General features: G+C 41.3%; 3 protein-coding genes, 4 non-coding genes and 1 pseudogene across 9 annotated transcripts; all 8 read left to right on the forward strand.

The window, feature by feature from the left end:
- The first annotated feature begins 7 nt into the window (after window positions 1–7).
- On the forward strand, window positions 8–9,191 carry slc25a39 (solute carrier family 25 member 39). 3 transcript variants are annotated; one of them, XM_035180125.2, is made up of 13 exons: window positions 8–29; window positions 337–624; window positions 2,741–2,881; window positions 3,733–3,792; window positions 3,940–3,990; window positions 4,776–4,885; window positions 4,974–5,041; window positions 5,201–5,325; window positions 5,570–5,743; window positions 6,780–6,889; window positions 7,576–7,657; window positions 7,755–7,835; window positions 7,923–9,191. In XM_035180125.2, exons 3-13 carry the CDS (start codon window positions 2,785–2,787, stop codon window positions 8,039–8,041), a joined length of 1,077 nt encoding a protein of 358 aa, XP_035036016.1. In that variant the 5' UTR covers window positions 8–29; window positions 337–624; window positions 2,741–2,784; the 3' UTR covers window positions 8,042–9,191. The 3 variants fall into 3 exon arrangements, with proteins under 3 accessions (XP_035036016.1, XP_035036018.1, XP_035036017.1); XM_035180126.2 differs by lacking the exon at window positions 8–29 and having other exon boundaries at window positions 452–624; window positions 2,776–2,881; XM_035180127.2 differs by lacking the exons at window positions 8–29; window positions 3,940–3,990 and having other exon boundaries at window positions 447–624.
- An 819-nt stretch (window positions 9,192–10,010) lies between these two features.
- On the forward strand, window positions 10,011–13,540 carry rpl3 (ribosomal protein L3). The gene is made up of 9 exons (XM_035180910.1): window positions 10,011–10,075; window positions 10,551–10,743; window positions 11,305–11,473; window positions 11,824–11,959; window positions 12,173–12,359; window positions 12,456–12,718; window positions 12,815–12,910; window positions 12,995–13,114; window positions 13,424–13,540. Exons 1-9 carry the CDS (start codon window positions 10,073–10,075, stop codon window positions 13,466–13,468), a joined length of 1,212 nt encoding a protein of 403 aa, XP_035036801.1. The 5' UTR covers window positions 10,011–10,072; the 3' UTR covers window positions 13,469–13,540.
- On the forward strand, window positions 12,007–12,099 carry LOC118124138. Its single transcript, XR_004698699.1, has one exon. It is a non-coding gene; the product is annotated as a small nucleolar RNA U83B (small nucleolar RNA).
- On the forward strand, window positions 13,215–13,345 carry LOC118124130. Its single transcript, XR_004698691.2, has one exon. It is a non-coding gene; the product is annotated as a small nucleolar RNA SNORA54 (small nucleolar RNA).
- A 501-nt stretch (window positions 13,541–14,041) lies between the features above and the next one.
- LOC118123493 (60S ribosomal protein L3-like) lies at window positions 14,042–15,004 on the forward strand. Its single transcript, XM_047343903.1, has 4 exons — window positions 14,042–14,188; window positions 14,282–14,374; window positions 14,462–14,581; window positions 14,888–15,004. Exons 1-4 carry the CDS (start codon window positions 14,057–14,059, stop codon window positions 14,930–14,932), a joined length of 390 nt encoding a protein of 129 aa, XP_047199859.1. The 5' UTR covers window positions 14,042–14,056; the 3' UTR covers window positions 14,933–15,004.
- LOC118124129 lies at window positions 14,680–14,809 on the forward strand. Its single transcript, XR_004698690.2, has one exon. It is a non-coding gene; the product is annotated as a small nucleolar RNA SNORA54 (small nucleolar RNA).
- A 501-nt stretch (window positions 15,005–15,505) lies between the features above and the next one.
- LOC124854969 lies at window positions 15,506–16,467 on the forward strand (annotated as a pseudogene).
- On the forward strand, window positions 16,142–16,272 carry LOC118124131. The gene has a single exon (XR_004698692.1). It is a non-coding gene; the product is annotated as a small nucleolar RNA SNORA54 (small nucleolar RNA).
- Window positions 16,468–19,364: the final 2,897 nt, after the last annotated feature.

The following is a 19,364-nucleotide window of genomic DNA, read 5'->3' on the forward strand; positions in this document are numbered from 1 at the left end:
ATGAAGTTAGATTCCGTTTCGAAGTTATGGTGAAACTTAACACTTTTTTATTTGCTGTGTCATTTTTATTTGATCTAATTTTCATTATTGTTATTATTGTTAGTGCTGTTTAACCCCAGATCAAACCCCAACCCGCTGGACTTGGTCAACGGGTCAACAAGGATCAATTGAACTTTGAACACAAATTTTGAAACGTGTGGAACCATTAGTCTGTTTGTGAAAATTCCACAGAGACGTACATTTTACTGCTTCTCCCACGTCAGACCAGGTCCAGACGGTGTTTACGTTACAATCTTCTAAATGATCCCTTAACTTCTCCCTTAACGGTAAAAGCAGCCTCAGGGCGCGGACCTGTTTCACCGCTGATCTACAAAACACCGCTCGGCCTCACTCACGCAGGACCATCGCAGAACGTGCTGTTGTGTAGATCTGTGCCGTGCGCGCGCATCTCGTCTGGCGCAGACAGCCCGGACATGCGCTCAACCCCCACAAAAACAAGCTGGGTTTATCTCTTCATCTGTCCCTCACGGAGGAGTTAGCTCCTCGGTGTAGCATCGTCATGCTACACACAGCTGCCATGGACGAAGACGTCTGTTTCCTGCGACACAGGCAGCTAGAGTAAAGGTGAGAAACGTGAGCTAGCTTGCTGTTGTCTCTCTAACACGAAATGCTAAGATGAAGCTAAGCTAGCCACGAAGCTAAAGCTCAGTCAGAGGGTGACAGGGACATAACCGGTTCACACACTAGTATTGCAACTAAGTGCGTGTGATCATTGAACTTAATCCAACATCTTCACCTCTGCTCGACCTTGGTTAGAATAATATGTATTTAGTCTATGCAGAGATGTTAGCCAGCTAATGGTTTCATAAAGAATCCATCATGTAACTACAACTCAGTGCCCTTGTGATGGAATATCTGCGTTATTGAGTTGAAAAGCCTATACAAACACAACCCTATGAGAAGACATGAGAAGATATTGAAAATTCTTACATTTAAATGTATTCACTTCTTTAATATAATATTTATTGCAGTTTGTTATTGGCAGTGACTTAACTTCTGAAATGATTCTTGTTTAAAACTAGCTGGGAACATCATGGATACTCCTTTTGATAATTTTAAATTGATATCCATTTTATTAACGGATTCAACCATTATTGTGCTTTTTTTTAGTTATATTAATAGGAATTATATTTAAATACTGCTGGATGCAAACATGCACCAGTCACTTGTAGTAATTTGCTGCCATCATACTACAACTGCTGCCATCGTAACTGCTATTTTACTACATTCTGTGGATGTACATTCCATTCATCCATGAAGTACTTTTGAACACACCCTACCCACCGTGTGCTTTTTGACTGCATACTACTGCTATTTAAATACACACATTTGCCTCCACGTTTGTTTTGGGCTTTCCTGTCGTTAGTTCAGAGGAAACTTGTTTGGCAAAACAGCTAATGGTGCAGACAAACCCTGAGGGGCAAGTGGCTGTAGCTGTCACACTAAAGTGTAATTAAGTCCAGAAATAGGACAACTCAGGGGATGAACGGTGACTATTGGAAAACTGTTGGAAAACAGAAAAGTTGGCTTCTATTGATTATGTAGCTTTGTATGTAGCAAATTCTTGAAACCCACTTTTTAAGTGAAATATCTTGTTTTACCTTTCTTTGCCTGCTACTACCCACTCTCTCACTTTAGGAGTGGGCCGTGAGGCGAAACTCTCACTGGCTGTCTGGTGAGATTGGAGAAATGCGCCTCATAGATAAGCTATCCTAATGTTTCTTTGACCCCATCATAATATAGAAACATCTGCTCTGCCTTTTACAGTTGCATCTTAACGATTATTTTTCATTAAATGTTTATATGAGAGATTGTTATTAATTAATCATTATCTGTAAAAAGCCCTTAAAATGCCCTTAGCAGTATCCTCACCTCATGGGGACATTTTTTAATTTATTGTTTTGTCCAGCCAACAGTCTAAAGCCCAATAGATATTTCAGTATAAAATGTTATTATTTTTCAATTTCAACACAACAATACAAAATTTACAAACAAAATCTAAAAGTATGTTTAGGGTGTGGTAGAAACCAGTAATTTATATATATTATTAATATGAAAACCTTACCTATAAGATATTAAAAAGAACAAATACAAAACCTACAAAGTCACTGATACTGTTTATATATGAGTGTAAAAGAGAAATAGATTAGTAAAACATTATAGTTGAAAACAAAATCAGAGGGAAGAATAAAGGTTATATTTACAGTATTAATTACGGATTCTAAGTGAGCTCATTATTATTCCAAATCAAACGTTTTAATAGTAGAACATTTCTAAGTCTCTTTTATGACACAGAGGAATCCATTAAATTTACATTTTCATTCCACAGGGTAAGTCCATAGAAGATGGAAATTCTTAGCCTGGCTAGTTAGATAATTATGAGACTACATTTTTGCCATAATAAAAATATACAATAAGAGCAACGGAAGGTGCTCACACTGGAGAGGACACAATTTTGTCGTTTTGCCTGAAAATGATCAATTAACATACACTATGTAACTTTCACCATAATATAGCAGCTTCAAAATGAGTTTGATCATTCACCGACTTGGAAAATGGAGCAGGTACGATCTCCTGTGAGAAGTGTGGAATTGATTGCTAGTCGCAGCTGCCGTGAGCAGGTCTGATGTTTCAGTGTTTGACAGAGTTACAGGTCAGTTACAGGACTCTGTTTTTCCAGGCTGACGTGCTGTGGTGGTTCTCTTGGTCTGACAGGTGGGCAGGATGGGGGACCGGGCCGTCAGTGGCCCAGAGGCTGCGATCTCTCCATTGCAGCAGATGGTGGCCTCTGGCACTGGAGCCCTCCTCACATCTTTATTTGGTGAGTCATGTAGAAAATAAGTCTGTAAACATTTTTGTTCACAGCGGAGATCTTTCCATTCAGACTAACTGATGGTTATTTTATTATTTCTCAATAAATCAATTTGTATACTCTATAAAATATCGTAGTGTTTGAGTCCAAGCAGACATCTTCAAATATACCTGACTAACAGACTGAACCCCAAAGATTAGTAAATTTTCCGCATTCAAATGTCCAAAAAAATAAGCTAACCCTAAAGTTTTATGTTTTTGTTGATTTGTGTTATTCCATTATCTTAAATGTTTCCAGCAAGTTTCAAACCTATAGAAATCCTCATCATATCGTTACAATGCCTTTGTGCATGCGTCAGTGATTTAATGAAAATTGGCTCCAGCTCCACCAGCGACCCTCAAAGGGTTAGATACCTGTATCTGGTACAATTCACTTGGACTCACTGATTGGATTTCGGTGGTTAAAGATTAAGATCACGCTGTCCTCAAAAAACATGTTTTTGGCCTCGTAAATGTGATATCTCAAGATTGCTTGAGGAAATTTCTTCAACTTTTGCTCCGTTGTCACTTGGACTCAAAGATAAAGTGATTCACGTTTCAGTCGACAAAGGTCACAGTGACCTGATATCAATCTGGAATAAAAAGTATCTAGAAATATGTACATGGAAACTGCACTGGTTTGTGGGGGCATACAGCCGTAGTGGGGTAATTCCAGTTGAATGAATTTATTATCAAGGGTTTATCCAAGTAGCTTAGTCAATTTTTGACCAATCTAATATCTACTTCTCATTTCACACACTTGCTTTTTTGTCAAGAGTCTTGTGTCATAGAAATGACATGAATCGATTTGTTTGTTTGCAGTCACGCCGCTGGACGTTGTGAAGATCCGGCTGCAGGCTCAGCAGGCACCGTTCCGCCAAGGTATGACGCGATCACACTTTAGCTTAAAACCCTGACTTTGCCTTTAACAGCTGCTTGTTGACATCTCAATGCTTTTCTAACATCCCTACACTCGTCTTCGCCTTCTGGTTTATTATGCTCTGTCCTCCTCTGTGTTTTCGTTCACAGCTTTAGCCTGTGAGTCTGCTCCGTGGGGCGGCGTCATCCGCCCTTCCAAGTGTGAGTATCTGACCTGCCGTCCCAGCACGCCACAACTTTAAATCACACAGTGCTTCAGCACAGCTCTGTGTTCATGACCACGTGCGACTAACAAACACATACATCCACGTGAATGAAAGTGTGAAGTGTGGTTATCAGAATCTACAGCTTAGTAGCTCCAACTACACTGAAAATAGACACAGTATCCAACAAAACTGGGTGCACTCCTCACTAAAATGTAAAATAATTACACATCCTTTTCAATTAATATATTTTCATTTGTTTTATGCTGATGCTTTAGAAGAATGAAGCCAAGTTGAAAAACAAATGTTTGACCAATCAAACCATAATAAAAAGAACCAAATGCAAGAATAGTCAGTACAACCTTTATTTTTGATCCTCCTTTGTGTGGATGATACTCGTCATTCTTCCCTCCTTCACAGGTGACTCTTCTCAGCTGCTCTTTGCAGCAGCATCTACCTTTTTCTACAAAATACTGAAATTATACTTTTTAAGAGTTTGTTTGAAAGTTTTGTCAATAGACTGTGTTTGTATCAGTGGCTCTGCCGTCATTGCCTTCTGATGTATTATTTTCAATCACCTGTTCTCTCCTCTGTACAGGATGTTTTACATCAATTTATAAAACATGCAAACGGAATCAGCTCAGACTAATGTTGCGAGATGCTTCTTTCATTAATGGCTTTGTTTTTAGATTCTCTTGCTTGGCTCTAAATTCTGCTAAGGCCCCAGTCATGTACTTTGCTGGTAATGTGAATGTGCTGACTGCTGATTGTTCTGCCTCCCAGGGAAATGTTTCCTGTATTGTAATGGACTGATGGATCACATCTACGTTTGTCAGAATAGAACCAGCTGCAGCAGCTGGTACAAAGCACCGACACATTTCAGCGGAACTTTAGTGAGTACTGGTAATGTGGCTGCTTCACTTTTTTGATTTGTCCTCCTCAAAATAAACTGACATTTCATTGTGTTTGTTTGTGCCACAGGATGCTTTTGTGAAAATCAGTCGACATGAAGGACTCAGGTCTTTGTGGAGTGGACTACCACCAACACTGTAAGCTTGTAGTCTGTCATCAAGAAATTCAAATACTCACTAAATTATTTGGTGACCCCAACACTGACCTGATTTTTGGACTCTGGTAGATGATTAAAGATAATTTTCCTTGTTATTACTGGATATTAAATGCTTGTTTTGTTGTGGGTGTGTTTGTAGTGTTATGGCGGTACCTGCCACTGTCATCTACTTCACCTGCTACGACCAGCTGCGACACTTCCTGACATTCGGTCTGGGTTTTCAGGGCAGCCATGTTCCTCTCGTTGCTGGTGGTCTGGCCAGATGTAAGCGCATGAAACCACAGACAAACACAGACGGGGAAACTGTAATGTGTTCGCAGTGTTCAGGCAGAATTCATGGAGTTTCATATAAAGAAAATGAAAAATATTCAAGAACTGCATTGATTAAATTTGAGGCTATTACTCAGTCTATTTTCTTTTATAGGAAACTGATTTGGATGCTTTTCAAGATGCTTGCATTGTCTTGACTTGCAACGTTTGTTTGTTTGTGTGTGTGTGTCGGTCGTAGTGGGGGCTGTGACGGTCATCAGTCCTCTGGAGCTGATCAGGACTAAGATGCAGTCCCGTCGGCAGCCCTACAGCGAGCTGCGAGCGTGTATCCGCTCTGCTGTGGCCCAGGACGGCCTGCTGTCTCTGTGGAGGGGCTGGGGACCCACCATTCTAAGAGATGTCCCTTTCTCAGGTGAGAGCAGCACCACAACACAACACACAGTCCAATAGACAGTAATCATCTGTGGGAATCTTAACGTGGCATTGAGTTGAAATACGACTGTAAAATCTCATCTGTGGGTTTATCTTGACTCCTGCAGCATGTTTCAGTCCTCTGCTGCTCCATGCGATCATCCCTTCTTCAGAACACAGATAAATGCACACAATGTTTTAAAAGGTTTTTTTCAGGTCCCATGTCCGATCCTACCATAGATTTTTTTTTAGTTTTTGTGTAATCCAGTTAAAAAAACAAACACACCAACAGTCAAGGGCTAAAACAGATCATCTTTGGCAGAGGTAATAATTAAACATTTTTGCAATAAAATGTTGTCTTCTTCCAGATATTTTATAATTTTTTCTTCTAAACTTGTAGGTTAGGAAAGAAGACATCTGTTACACTCTTTATACTTTCTGCACTGCCTTCCTGCATTCGTTCATCCATCCGGTCATTATTCAGAAAACTCTCTTTGTTTAAGGAAAATTTCCACAGCAAATCCCCTTTAGCAGGCACTCGGAGAGCGCATACCGATGATCGGCCACTTTATCATCATATTGCATATACATGTATTGAGATCAGATATATGAACCATGCAGAAAGACATTTTCAACATTCATAATCTTAACTACACACTGGTGGACGTTGCAGGCTCCTGCTCTTTTTGTTGTATGTACAGTAACTGAATAAAGAACAAAATTCAGATCATTATCTGAATCTCGCCACATTTTGACCTTTTCATAAACATTAGTACACTACATAGTTCTGATTTTTTTCATCAAGATCTCTGTGTTATTTCTTTAGAAATTCACAAAACCTTAGAAAAACACCTTATCTCGTATACTTTTGCTAAAAGACGAACAGCAATAAAAAACAAACTCCTTTGCAGCGGTAAAAATGGCAGACTCTGCGGGAAGAGCACAAGAGAAAGTCACAGAACTGGAGACTTTAGAAGTGTTAAAATGACTGTGATATAATAAGCAAACACACCATGCCTGTTTTTGTGTCCTTGCAGGCTTGTATTGGTTTAACTATGAACTGTTGAAGGTCCAGTTATGTGAACAGTCTGGAAGGTCTCAGGCCAACTTCCCCATCAGCTTTACTGCAGGAGCTGTCTCTGGAGCTGTGAGTACATGAACACTCTGCTGCAGCACTTACCTGTTGATGCTGTCCTGATTATTTCAAATGAAAACTGGTGGTAATCAAATGCATCTTCTGCTTGAACTTAAAGCGAGAACGAGTAAAGTAAAATGTAGCTTGATGTTCTCTCTGAACGGCTGACGACAGTCGACTGTACTCGTATAATCCATCAGACTCACTTTACTACAACAAACATCTGATAGCACAGTCAGACAACAAGTACCTTGACGGAGACGCTGAGAGATTCAGGCCAGTGTTTGACCCACTCTCACAGAGCCTGGTTTTCCTTGAGCAACATTTGAGCAACTCAAATGAAAAGTTATTCTGATGACATGTAACTAGTCTGTCTACTGTCCGGGACCATAGACTGTATTTAAAGTCCGCAAAAGTGAAGCCAAAGCGTCTTGATCATCCCCTGGTGGCTGGCTACAGTATAACACATAAGCCCTGTCTCCTCTACGTTAGGAGATGGGAGATGGACCAAGAGTCAAAGTACATGTTCAACAAATTTTTCTCATAAATGGTTTCTGTCATATTAGGTCGTTTTTTGAAGTAGTCCTGTTTCTTGGGAAGAGGTTTAGATGCGTCGTCCATCTTTATTTACAGTCTATGATCTTTAATTGCATTCTCTGTCCTGGACGTGACCCACTTGTTTCTGTCATGGTGTTTAGATCGCTGGGATCCTCACACTGCCTTTTGACGTGGTGAAGACTCGCAGACAGATCCAACTGGGAGAGATGGATACTCTAGGAGGTGTGTGCTCATGCATGCTGACTTCTGGTTTGAGATTTATCTAATTTATATGCAATGCCGAGTTTTTTAAACAATATCTAATTCCCAATTCTTCTAGGTCCCTTGACGAAAACTTCGTCCACGTGGCACATGATGAAGAAAATATGGGTTGAGGTGGGCTACAGGGGGCTTTTTGCAGGTAAACACTTAATGCTGTCTTGTTATGTGAAGTAGAAATGCAACCTTAAGCTCTGCCCAGAAGTGAAAACATTTGAATTTTCCCCAGGTTTCATGCCCAGGGTGATCAAAGTGGCCCCAGCCTGTGCGATCATGATAAGCACCTATGAGTTTGGAAAGACCTTCTTCCACGAGATGAACCTTGATCAGGAGCGCCTGGCATCCTGAAGGTTGTCTGTGCAGAGCTGGGTGTTTCTCAGCGGCAGAAGCACATGCAGACATTATCATGAGGACACAGGGGACAAAACCTCCGTAGACGAAGGGAGGAAAGGGTGGGTTTGGACTTCGGAGGTGTCTCTACCTGCAAATCTGATATTCTACAAGCCGGGACCAGGAGGGACACTCAGAGTTGACTTTATATGTGTGGACGATTTGAGTAAACCTTTTACAGGCATCTTTGAAAAGAGAATGTTCGTTTTTTGTTTTTCTGTGTGTGACACAAATCAAACGTTGGTGTACATTTTCAAACAATGATTAAGAGGCTTGGTGAGTGAGCAGTGGCATCGCCGTCGTCCTCGATGAGTTGTGTAAGGTTTATTGCTGCGTGGGAAAATCCAAACCCTCTTAAAGACTTCAACTGCATCAGCACTGTAGCATGAGTGCGAGGAAAATTTTCTCATACCTGTATTCTGCATCTCCTGAGAAACTGCATGGTGTGTACAACTGCATTAAGTACAGAAGCTGGATAATAAAATGGCAACCCACTCTCTTCCTGCATCACTGCATTAACCTGCATTCCTGTAGCAATGAAACAGGACATTTATGACCATCTGCTGAGTAGATGAGTGACAAATCAGTTTTGTGTGCTGGGTAAATGTAACCATTTACAGCACTGTAAAGTGCACAAGAGCTGTGATACGAATCAATGATCATTAACTTCAGGTTGGATTTCCATGTCTGTTGAATGTGCCCCTCTTCTCTGTTCTCATACCTGGAGATGCACGAGGAGGCTTGGTGGGGGTCTGGTGATATGTTTTCATTGGTGCATGGGTTATGAATATTATGCTATTAAATAACATAATGACTATACAACACACACGTTAAAGGAACTGCAGCCAACCTCCCAAAAGACATACATACTTTTCTTTTTAGATAATGATTTAAAAAAACTAAAACAAAAGAAATTCAAACTTCCACCTGTTGATATTCAGGTAAATGAATACCTATCAACACAATGAAATACTTATCTAAAACATGTTAGAACACTGGACATAAAACAAAATATTGCTGCCTTAACCTAAAAGGTGTAATTGTTTAGCTTTAGTTTTTTTTGTTATTGTCATGACTAAAATTGTAATAAATGTTGATACAGCTTGTTCACCTTCTACTGTGATTTATTTTTGAAGGGCTTTTTTTATTAGTTTATATTTAAGAGGATGAGATTAATATAGGATATGAAAATAAACAACAACCAAAGAGGTAAATTTCCTTATGTGAATTAAATATTAAGTTTCACTGGATAATAAAGTTGTACATTACATTACATTACATTTCATTTAGCTGACGCTTTTATCCAAAGTGACTTACAATAAGTGCGTTCAACCATGAGGGTACAAACCCAGAACAACAAGAATCAAGAAAGTACTATTTCTTCAAGAAAGCCAAACTACAAAGTGCTATAAGTAAGTGCCATTTAAGTGCTACTAAATTGTTAGTTTAAACTTTTATTCAAGGTATAGTCGGAAGAGATGTGTCTTTAGTCTGCGGTGGAAGATGTGTAGACCTTCTGCTGTCCTGATGTCATTGGGGAGCTCGTTCCACCGTTTGGACCCGATCCGTTAGCAGCACGGTACGCAAGTACTAATGTTTTGAAACGGATACGGGCAGCCACTGGTAACCAGTGAAGGGAGCGGAGGACTGTAGCTTAAATGGAGTAAAACCGAAGACAAAATAAAGTTCATGTTGTTTCCACTAGTCAGAAATGTATTCAAAACACATACAGTACTTTGTTTAATCATTTAACTTCAGATTAATTATAATGTTATATATTATAAAATCTACAGTCTATGTATAAACTCAAACTGCGGCATCTAGCGGCTGCTGAGTGTAATGCACCTATAGGGTGAACTGTGGGGGCGGGATCTCTCTGAGGGTAGTATCGCGATACTTGCGGCTGAGGACAGTCTCGCGATATTTGCGGGGCTATAAATTGGTGGTCGGCCCATTCTCAGTCCTCTTTGAAATCGGACCGGTGACAACATGGTGAGTCGGCTCTTCTCTGTGCGCTCAGACAGAATCTGTGGTTATCTCAACCATCCGCTGTTTGTAATTCATCTCACTCATCTGCACAGTTTAGATGTTCGCTCTTTATTTTCCTATTCTCATTATTTCTTAAATCTTTTAAAATCTCAAGTGGAAGTTTGAATGCGTTGAAAGCAACGCCGGCCAAAATGGCTGCTTCACGTTCGCCTCTTCTAAGAGCTTTTTTTAACTGACTCGTTTTAACTCCTTTGCATTTATTTAAACTGAATAAACACTACGATCGAACATGTCATGGAGTTAGTATTTTATATTGAGCTCGGTGACAGTGCTGATTCAGATAAGCTAACCATGCTAACATCGTGGTAAATGCTAGGCTGTCATTAGCTGTAGTTGACACTATCATTCATTTAAAGTTTAAATAAAGTCTCTCGCATTTCACCATCATGGATCGTCTGACTGTGTCTTCCCTCCACAGTCCCACCGAAAGTTTTCGGCTCCACGCCACGGGTCTCTGGGCTTCCTGCCCCGCAAGAGGAGTCGCCGCCACCGCGGTAAGGCCAAGAGCTTCCCCAAGGATGACGCCAGCAAGCCCGTGCACCTGACCGCCTTCCTGGGCTACAAGGCCGGCATGACCCACATCGTCCGCGAGGTCGACAGGCCAGGATCAAGTGAGTGGGACCGCACCTATTATAAAACCCTGAACTGGGCGGTATGGGCCCAATTTTATATTAAGATTAAAACTAACTTCACGATTGATGTCATTAAGTATTTAAATGAGCATTTTTTCTCCTTAAAGAGTTTATTCCTAAGTGAAGGTTGTGTTCAACTCTGAGCAGAGAATGATACATATATTTTACACACCCTATACCGCATGCACATGTATTGTAAAGATCATGACATTTAACTTTTGTACTCGTATCATAATTGTAACCAAGCCCTATATTAACCTTGTGGATTTGTGTGGCACGAGGGTGCTTATAGACCTTTTGCAGCAGTTTGCTTTATCAGACTTTTATTACTTTTTAATGTAAACCCTGCTTGAATGGGTCAGTTTGTCAGGAAATGGTTGTTCTGCCTATGATGATTCACTCGACGGGCGGACATAATGGGTTCAACCCTTGATGAATGTCGAGCACTGAGCGCAGTCAATACCATGAAGAGTCAGTGGGTGCAGTTGATGGATGTGCAAAGATCTTGGAATGCAAACTAAATGTATATTTGCATTGCAGAGGTGAACAAGAAGGAAGTGGTGGAGGCTGTGACCATTCTGGAGACTCCTCCCATGATCGTGGTTGGAGTCGTTGGCTACGTCAACACTCCCCGCGGCCTGCGTTCCTTCAAGACCATCTTCGCAGAGCACGTCAGCGATGAGTGCAAGCGTCGGTTCTACAAGAACTGGTGAGCTTACATGTTGGTTTTCTAATTTTTTTGAAGCAGATGTTAGTTGCCCAGTGGAAATTAAAATGACCTGTTTTCACTGAGCGAGTCTAACACTACGGTGGCCCCTGTGGCAGCTCCGCTCAGGTGCCTCGGTCCCTGATGAGCTCCGGGCTCCTCTGGCCAGTGGAAAGTGCTTCTTAGAAACTGTGCCATGAGCTGAAATCCTCAAGCTGATCTAGCCCACCCTCCTCCACCGGGGGGGAAGCGGCGAGCAGCTATGGACAGTGTTCTTCCGCTGACCCTTAGGGGTTATGAGGGACCTGTGCCAACCCATGTGTCCTCTCTCCTGCCACGCTGTGATCTCTCAGGTACAAGTCTAAGAAGAAGGCTTTCACCAAATACTGCAAAAAATGGCAGGATGATGAGGGAAAGAAGCAGCTGGAGAAGGACTTTTCCACCATGAAGAAGTACTGCCAGGTCATCCGCATCATTGCCCACACACAGGTTAGAATGTTTGCTTTCTCTATTGGTAGCTAATTTAGATTGTTGTTGCTTGTCAGTGATGAGACCACGGATTTTGCGTCAGGCATGGCGCCCGACACATATGAGGATATTTTCCATGCTGCCTTCCTTCTGAGACCACACGGCTATCACACAACTGTCATGTTTTGAAGATGCCGATTTCAATCTTCTTACCTGTGTTTGTTTACTGTGCAGATGCGTCTGCTGCCCATCAGACAGAAGAAGTCTCACCTCATGGAGGTGCAGCTCAACGGTGGCACCATCGCTGATAAAGTTGACTGGGCCCGTGAGAAGCTGGAGCAGGCCGTGCCCGTCAACACTGTCTTCACCCAGGACGAGATGATCGACGTGATTGGTATCACAAAGGGTCACGGATACAAGGGTAAAGAACAGATTGAAAATTTGATTTCTTAACCTATTCACGTTTACCTTCTGACAAGGAACTTGTATTGACTAACTGATGTGTCTTGTCTTAAAGGTGTCACCAGCCGTTGGCACACAAAGAAGCTTCCTCGTAAGACTCATCGTGGTCTGCGTAAGGTGGCCTGTATTGGTGCTTGGCATCCTGCCCGTGTGGCTTTCTCTGTGGCCCGTGCTGGTCAGAAGGGTTACCACCACCGTACAGAGATCAACAAGAAGATCTACAAGATTGGCCTGGGCTACCACACCAAGGATGGAAAGCTGGTTAAGAACAACGCCTCTACAGAGTACGATCTGTCCAACAAGAGCATCAACCCCCTGGTAAGTGATGTTCTTGCAGCAATGTGTAAATGGTTAACACATCCTACATTGATGCAGATGTAGCTCACTAACTGTTCTTTTTTTTTTTTTTTAAAGGGTGGTTTTGTTCACTACGGAGATGTGACCAACGACTTTGTCATGGTGAAGGGTTGTGTTGTGGGGACCAAGAAAAGGGTGCTGACTCTGCGCAAGGTGAGTAATTCACAGCAATTTGTAATGTTAATCTTTTAATATGAGATTTTAGAAAATGTACAAACATTGTTTCCTTGTTTGCAGTCTCTGCTGGTGCAGACCAGCCGTCGTGCTTTGGAGAAGATTGACCTCAAGTTTATCGACACCACTTCCAAGTTTGGTCATGGTCGCTTCCAGACATTGGAGGAGAAGAAGGTGTTCATGGTAAGAACTGGTTTGTTTTTTCAAAATCATCCTCCAATGGAATGTTACTTGTGTAACTGTAATAAAATGGCAGCCGCTAAACTGTCGGGGCTTCTGTGCCCCGCACTGATCGTAATCTGGTTCATCTTCAGTATGAACTCTGGTTCCATTCCAGTGCAATAGTGATCTCCATTGAGGCAGGGGAGCAGCGTTCCTTTGTGCTTACTCCCTGTTCACTCTCTGGAGACATTGGCTTCTCTGAGCCAGCACACAGACTTCAGTAGCTGTTTGTTGTTTACCCACAGCTGATCATGTTTCTCTTCTCAACAGGGACCACTCAAGAAGGACCGAGTCACCAAGGAGGAGACTGCTTAAAGTTCAATGTCTCTGCTGCATTAACTGTCAACATCAATGTTGTGCAGTTATTTAATAAAAAAACAAAAGATATGTCGTGTGTTTGTATTTTGTTAGCAAGTTGACTGAATACAGAGATGGGATGAATCTACTCCGCTGTTGACACCAGTCTGACTTGTTATTAGGTTGAATGTGATGCATGAAAACATCTCAAACCTGGGGCTGGCTTGACAAAACAACTTGGTGACACAAAACTGGCAGACCTTTAAACTACAGACATGATTTTCTAAATGTCGTGTGTATATATACTGTACCTTGTATATAATGTGTAAATAAAAGATTTATACAGAGTGATAGATTTTGGTATCTGTCAGTTAAGTTAATTTTAGCTGCATATTTTATGGTTTAGTTGCATTAATTTGCAGAGTAGCTGCTTAGTTAAAATTGGTGGAGATTGTGACACCTCAGTCATCCTAAATTGATCCCAACATGAAATGCCTTCGTTATCACTAAGGCTTGTTACAACACCTGTGGTAGCTTTAAGTAAAGATACTGCAATGCTGATCTTTTAAGTGTTGGTAGAAAGTTGTGTAAAAACTTCATCAGTAGATGCACCACCGTACAGAGATCAACAAGAAGATCTACAAGATTGGCCAGGGCTACCACACCAAGGATGGAAAGCTGGTGAAGAACAACGCCTCTCCAGAGTACGATCTGTCCAACAAGAGCATCAACCCCCTGGTAAGTGATGTTCTTGCATCAATGTGTAAATGGTTAACACATCCTACATTGATGCAGATGTAGCTCACTAACTTTTTTTTTTTTTTTTTTAAGGGTGGTTTTGTTCACTACGGAGATGTGACCAACGATGTCATGGTGAAGGGTTGTGTTGTGGGGACCAAGAAAAGGGTGCTGACTCTGCGCAAGGTGAGTAATTCACAGCAATTTGTAGTGGTGTTAATCTTTTAATGTGAGATTTTAGAAAATTTACAAACATTGTTTCCTTGTTTGCAGTCTCTGCTGGTGCAGACCAGCCGTCGTGCTTTGGAGAAGATTGACCTCAAGTTTATCGACACCACTTCCAAGTTTGGTCATGGTCGCTTCCAGACATTGGAGGAGAAGAAGGTGTTCATGGTAAGAACCGGTTTGTTTTTTCAAATTCATCCTCCAATGGAATGTTACTTGTGTAACTAATAAAATGGCAGCCGCTAAACTGTCTGGGCTTCTGTGCCCCGCACTGATCGTAATCTGGTTCATCTTCAGTATGAACTCTGGTTCCATTCCAGTGCAATAGTGATCTCCATTGAGGCAGGGAGCAGCGTTCCTTTGTGCTTACTCCCTGTTCACTCTCTGGAGACATTGGCTTCTCTGAGCCAGCACACAGACTTCAGTAGCTGTTTGTTGTTTACCCACAGCTGATCATGTTTCTCTTCTCAACAGGGACCACTCAAGAAGGACCGAGTCACCAAGGAGGAGACTGCTTAAAGTTCAATGTCTCTGCTGCATTAACTGTCAACATCAATGTTGTGCAGTTATTTAATAAAAAAACAAAAGATATGTCGTGTGTTTGTATTTTGTTAGCAAGTTGACTGAATACAGAGATGGGATGAATCTACTCCGCTGTTGACACCAGTCTGACTTGTTATTAGGTTGAATGTGATGCATGAAAACATCTCAAACCTGGGGCTGGCTTGACAAAACAACTTGGTGACACAAAACTGGCAGACCTTTAAACTACAGACATGATTTTCTAAATGTCGTGTGTATATATACTGTACCTTGTATATAATGTGTAAATAAAAGATTTATACAGAGTGATAGATTTTGGTATCTGTCAGTTAAGTTAATTTTAGCTGCATATTTTATGGTTTAGTTGCATTAATTTGCAGAGTAGCTGCTTAGTTAAAATTGGTGGAGATTGTGACACCTCAGTCATCCTAAATTGATCCCAACATGAAATGCCTTCGTTATCACTAAGGCTTGTTACAACACCTGTGGTAGCTTTAAGTAAAGATACTGCAATGCTGATCTTTTAAGTGTTGGTAGAAAGTTGTGTAAAAACTTCATCAGTAGATGCACCACCGTACAGAGATCAACAAGAAGATCTACAAGATTGGCCAGGGCTACCACACCAAGGATGGAAAGCTGGTGAAGAACAACGCCTCTCCAGAGTACGATCTGTCCAACGAGCATCAACCCCCTGGTAAGTGATGTTCTTGCAGCAATGTGTAAATGGTTAACACATCCTACATTGATGCAGATGTAGCTCACTAATTCTTTTTTTTTTTTATAAAGGGTGGTTTTGTTTACTATGGAGATGTGACCAACGACTTTGTCATGGTGAAGGGTTGTGTTGTGGGGACCAAGAAAAGGGTGCTGACTCTGCGCAAGGTGAGTAATTCACAGCAATTTGTAATGTTAATCTTTTAATGTGAGATTTTAGAAAATTTACAAACATTGTTTCCTTGTTTGCAGTCTCTGCTGGTGCAGACCAGCCGTCGTGCTTTGGAGAAGATTGACCTCAAGTTTATCGACACCACTTCCAAGTTTGGTCATGGTCGCTTCCAGACATTGGAGGAGAAGAAGGTGTTCATGGTAAGAACCTGTTTGTTTTTTCAAATCCATCCTCCAATGGAATGTTACTTGTGTAACTAATAAAATGGCAGCCGCTAAACTGTCTGGGCTTCTGTGCCCCCGCACTGATCGTAATCTAGTTCATCTTCAGTATGAACTCTGGTTCCATTCCAGTGCAATAGTGATCTCCATTGAGGCAGGGGAGCAGCGTTCCTTTGTGCTTACTCCCTGTTCACTCTCTGGAGACATTGGCTTCTCTGAGCCAGCACACAGACTTCAGTAGCTGTTTGTTGTTTACCCACAGCTGATCATGTTTCTCTTCTCAACAGGGACCACTCAAGAAGGACCGAGTCACCAAGGAGGAGACTGCTTAAAGTTCAATGTCTCTGCTGCATTAACTGTCAACATCAATGTTGTGCAGTTATTTAATAAAAAAACAAAAGATATGTTGTGTTTGTATTTTGTTAGCAAATTGACTGAATACAGAGATGGGATGAATCTACTCAGCTGTTGACACCAGTCTGACTTGGTATCAGGTTGAATGTGATGCATGAAAACATCTCATAAACCTGGGGCTGGTGACAGCTTGACAAACAACTTGTTGACACAAAACTGGCAGACCTTTAAACTACTCTTTTAAGTGTTGGTAGAAAGTTGTGAAAAAACTTCATCAGTAGATGGTTAAGCTAATTTCTGCTGCAAGGGCTGCTACCAAACTACTACAATAGGATTATTTATTTTTCAGTCAGTTTAAAAAATACAGTAAGATGCTCATTCCCTTAGCCATGTCTTCAAATGGCTTGTTTTTTTTTTAATCAACTGGTTTAAAATAAGAAGGCAGCAAAGCATCTTCATTTGGGAACCTTGAAGCATTAGTTTATTTTAGCAAGAAAGAAATTGATATAATCAATATCTTAACCAAAATATATTTTTCAATAAGTGTCATAAAGGTCACCAATTATAACAGGGGCAACTCGCACATAAATATTCATCAATGTCGAACTGATAGATACAGCTTCATGCAACAGATTTTATTATTGAGGAAAATTCTACATTAACAAAGATGTTGACAAAAGGCTCCAGAAACTAATCCTGTTTGACATTTCTTTAACAAATGTGTTTTTTTTATTGTCATATCTTTAATAACTTTAAGCCTACCACTGGCACAAGAAGTTTCTGTGTATAATTTTGAGTACTCTGATTTAAAAGAATGATAAATAACAGTACCACAAAACCACAAACTAATGTAAAACAACCACAAAATGACCACACAGTCAATCTTCAGATAAACATTAGTTTACAAACAATCTTTTATTCTTTTCTCAATCTTTTATTGTTCCATACATCTGAGTTACTTTCTGTAAAGAATTTAAATCTCTAACATTTGATTTGATACAGAGGAAGCTATAAGGACTTAGTTTTGAATTTGAGTAAATGTGTTTAGCTAGTGAGCCCAGGCCTCCGTGCTCAGGCTCAAAAGGTCGGCGTCAGCTGTGGCGAGAGCAGCCACCTATGCAGAACTGATGGACGGACGCTCAGTTGAGCTAACGCTGCATGTTTTAACAAGGCTATATGTGTCCTTGAGCTGTGGAGCCTGTATTCAGCTGACATCAGAAGTGCAGCAGTCACCGAGTGGTAATTAAGGCCCAACATCATCCATTCTGACTCATCACTGCCACAACTAAAGGCTGCACTTCAGCAGGTAATGAGGGAGACCCTGGGAGAGATCTGCAGGCCACTTAGACGTCCTGCTGAAAACTCCTCTGTGAGACGTCTCTGCTTAATATTCAGCGCTTTTAGCAGAAATGTGGATTTCCTGTACGGATTTTCAAGGTCCCACCTTCCTCCCATTAACCTGCAGTGCAGCGGGTTGAAGGACGGCAGCGTTTCAACATTTTGACATTTTCTCTACCAAAGCAGTTCTACAGCGAAGAGAAAGTAATCTCTGAAGGACACTGATGGTGAACTGAGCCCTAAAAAGACACAAAAAACTGCCCTGTGCATCAGTTTGTTGCCAGTTTGCTTTTTTTTGTTGGTTTGTGTCTTTGTGGTAATTCTATGGTCATTTGACATCACATCTTAGATCAGTTTTTGGTGGTTTTATGTCTTTGTGGTCATTTTGTGGTTGTTTTCCATCTGTTTGTGGTAATTTTGTGTCTCTGTTGTTATTGTATGGTCATTTTTCATCAGTTTGTATTCATTTTGTGTCAATTTCTCTCTGTGGTCAATTCACATGACTTTGTGGCCATTTTGTGTCAGTTTCGTGTCTCTGTGTGGTGGTTTTGAATGACTGTGTTCATTTTGTGTTTGTTTATGGTGGTTTTGTGTCTCCGTGGTTGTGTGTCTCTGTTGTCCATGTGTGGAAGCAGCAGGAGGAGGAAGCAGGGGTGATGCCCTGTGTCACTGTGTCCAGGGGACAGTCGTGGAGATGGGCCTTCTGTTATGTAATAACCTCCAGAGGCTGTGACCCCTGCCCTGCTGCTGCACAGACGGAGACCCCCCCCCCGCTAGATGTTACTGTTAACGGTCCAGAAATCTGCCATTAATTGCTCCCCCTGTCCGTCAGGTGAGGTCCGGTTTCCCAGTAGGCATCGTCTGCATGACCCCGTGCATCTGCTCAAACAGCATCCCTGCACTTCTCGTCCGAGCCATTACGCACCATTAGTTCCCTCCTCCATCATCTCAACGAGGTCAGGGCAGGAGGAGTGGAGCAGCGGGAGGGGAGGGGAAGAATGGGAAGCAAAAATGTGTCAAGACTCAAATTTAAAGCTTTGATTCTTGTAAATGATAAACAGTATGTAAACAGCAATTATTCACTGTATTAAATGAATGAATGCCAAATAAACTTCAATAAATATTCTAATATGATGTAATATCAATAAATGGAAATATAAATACGTATTACTCAAATCTCCTGCTGCCCTGGACAGATGAGACGATGCTCTGTCGGACAGAGACGAGCATTCAAACCCCCACCTTTCAGTGAGAGAGCAAGACAACCAGAGAGACACAAACTAATGTAGAATCACTGTGGTGATTTTGTGTCATATATCAGTCTTATGGTCGTTCTGCTTATCCTTGTACTCATTTTGCATCTCTTTGTGGGTTGTTTTTTTCTTTCTGTGCCTTTTTTGCATCACTTTGCAGTCCTGTACCTGCAGCTGTTCAGCGTCATTTCCAGATCATTTTGTGTTTCTCTGTTTTTGCACGACTATGGTTGTTTTGTGTGCCATTTTTTGTATCATATGGTGGCCATGTTGTGCCTGTAGTCATTTTCCTTGTCTTTGGTCATTGGCTAGTTTGTGTTTTTGTGCATGTTTGCTTGACCAACTAGAATAGCTGT

This window comes from Hippoglossus stenolepis, chromosome 16, assembly GCF_022539355.2.
Source record: "Hippoglossus stenolepis isolate QCI-W04-F060 chromosome 16, HSTE1.2, whole genome shotgun sequence".
In the NCBI taxonomy this organism is placed as follows: domain Eukaryota; kingdom Metazoa; phylum Chordata; class Actinopteri; order Pleuronectiformes; family Pleuronectidae; genus Hippoglossus; species Hippoglossus stenolepis.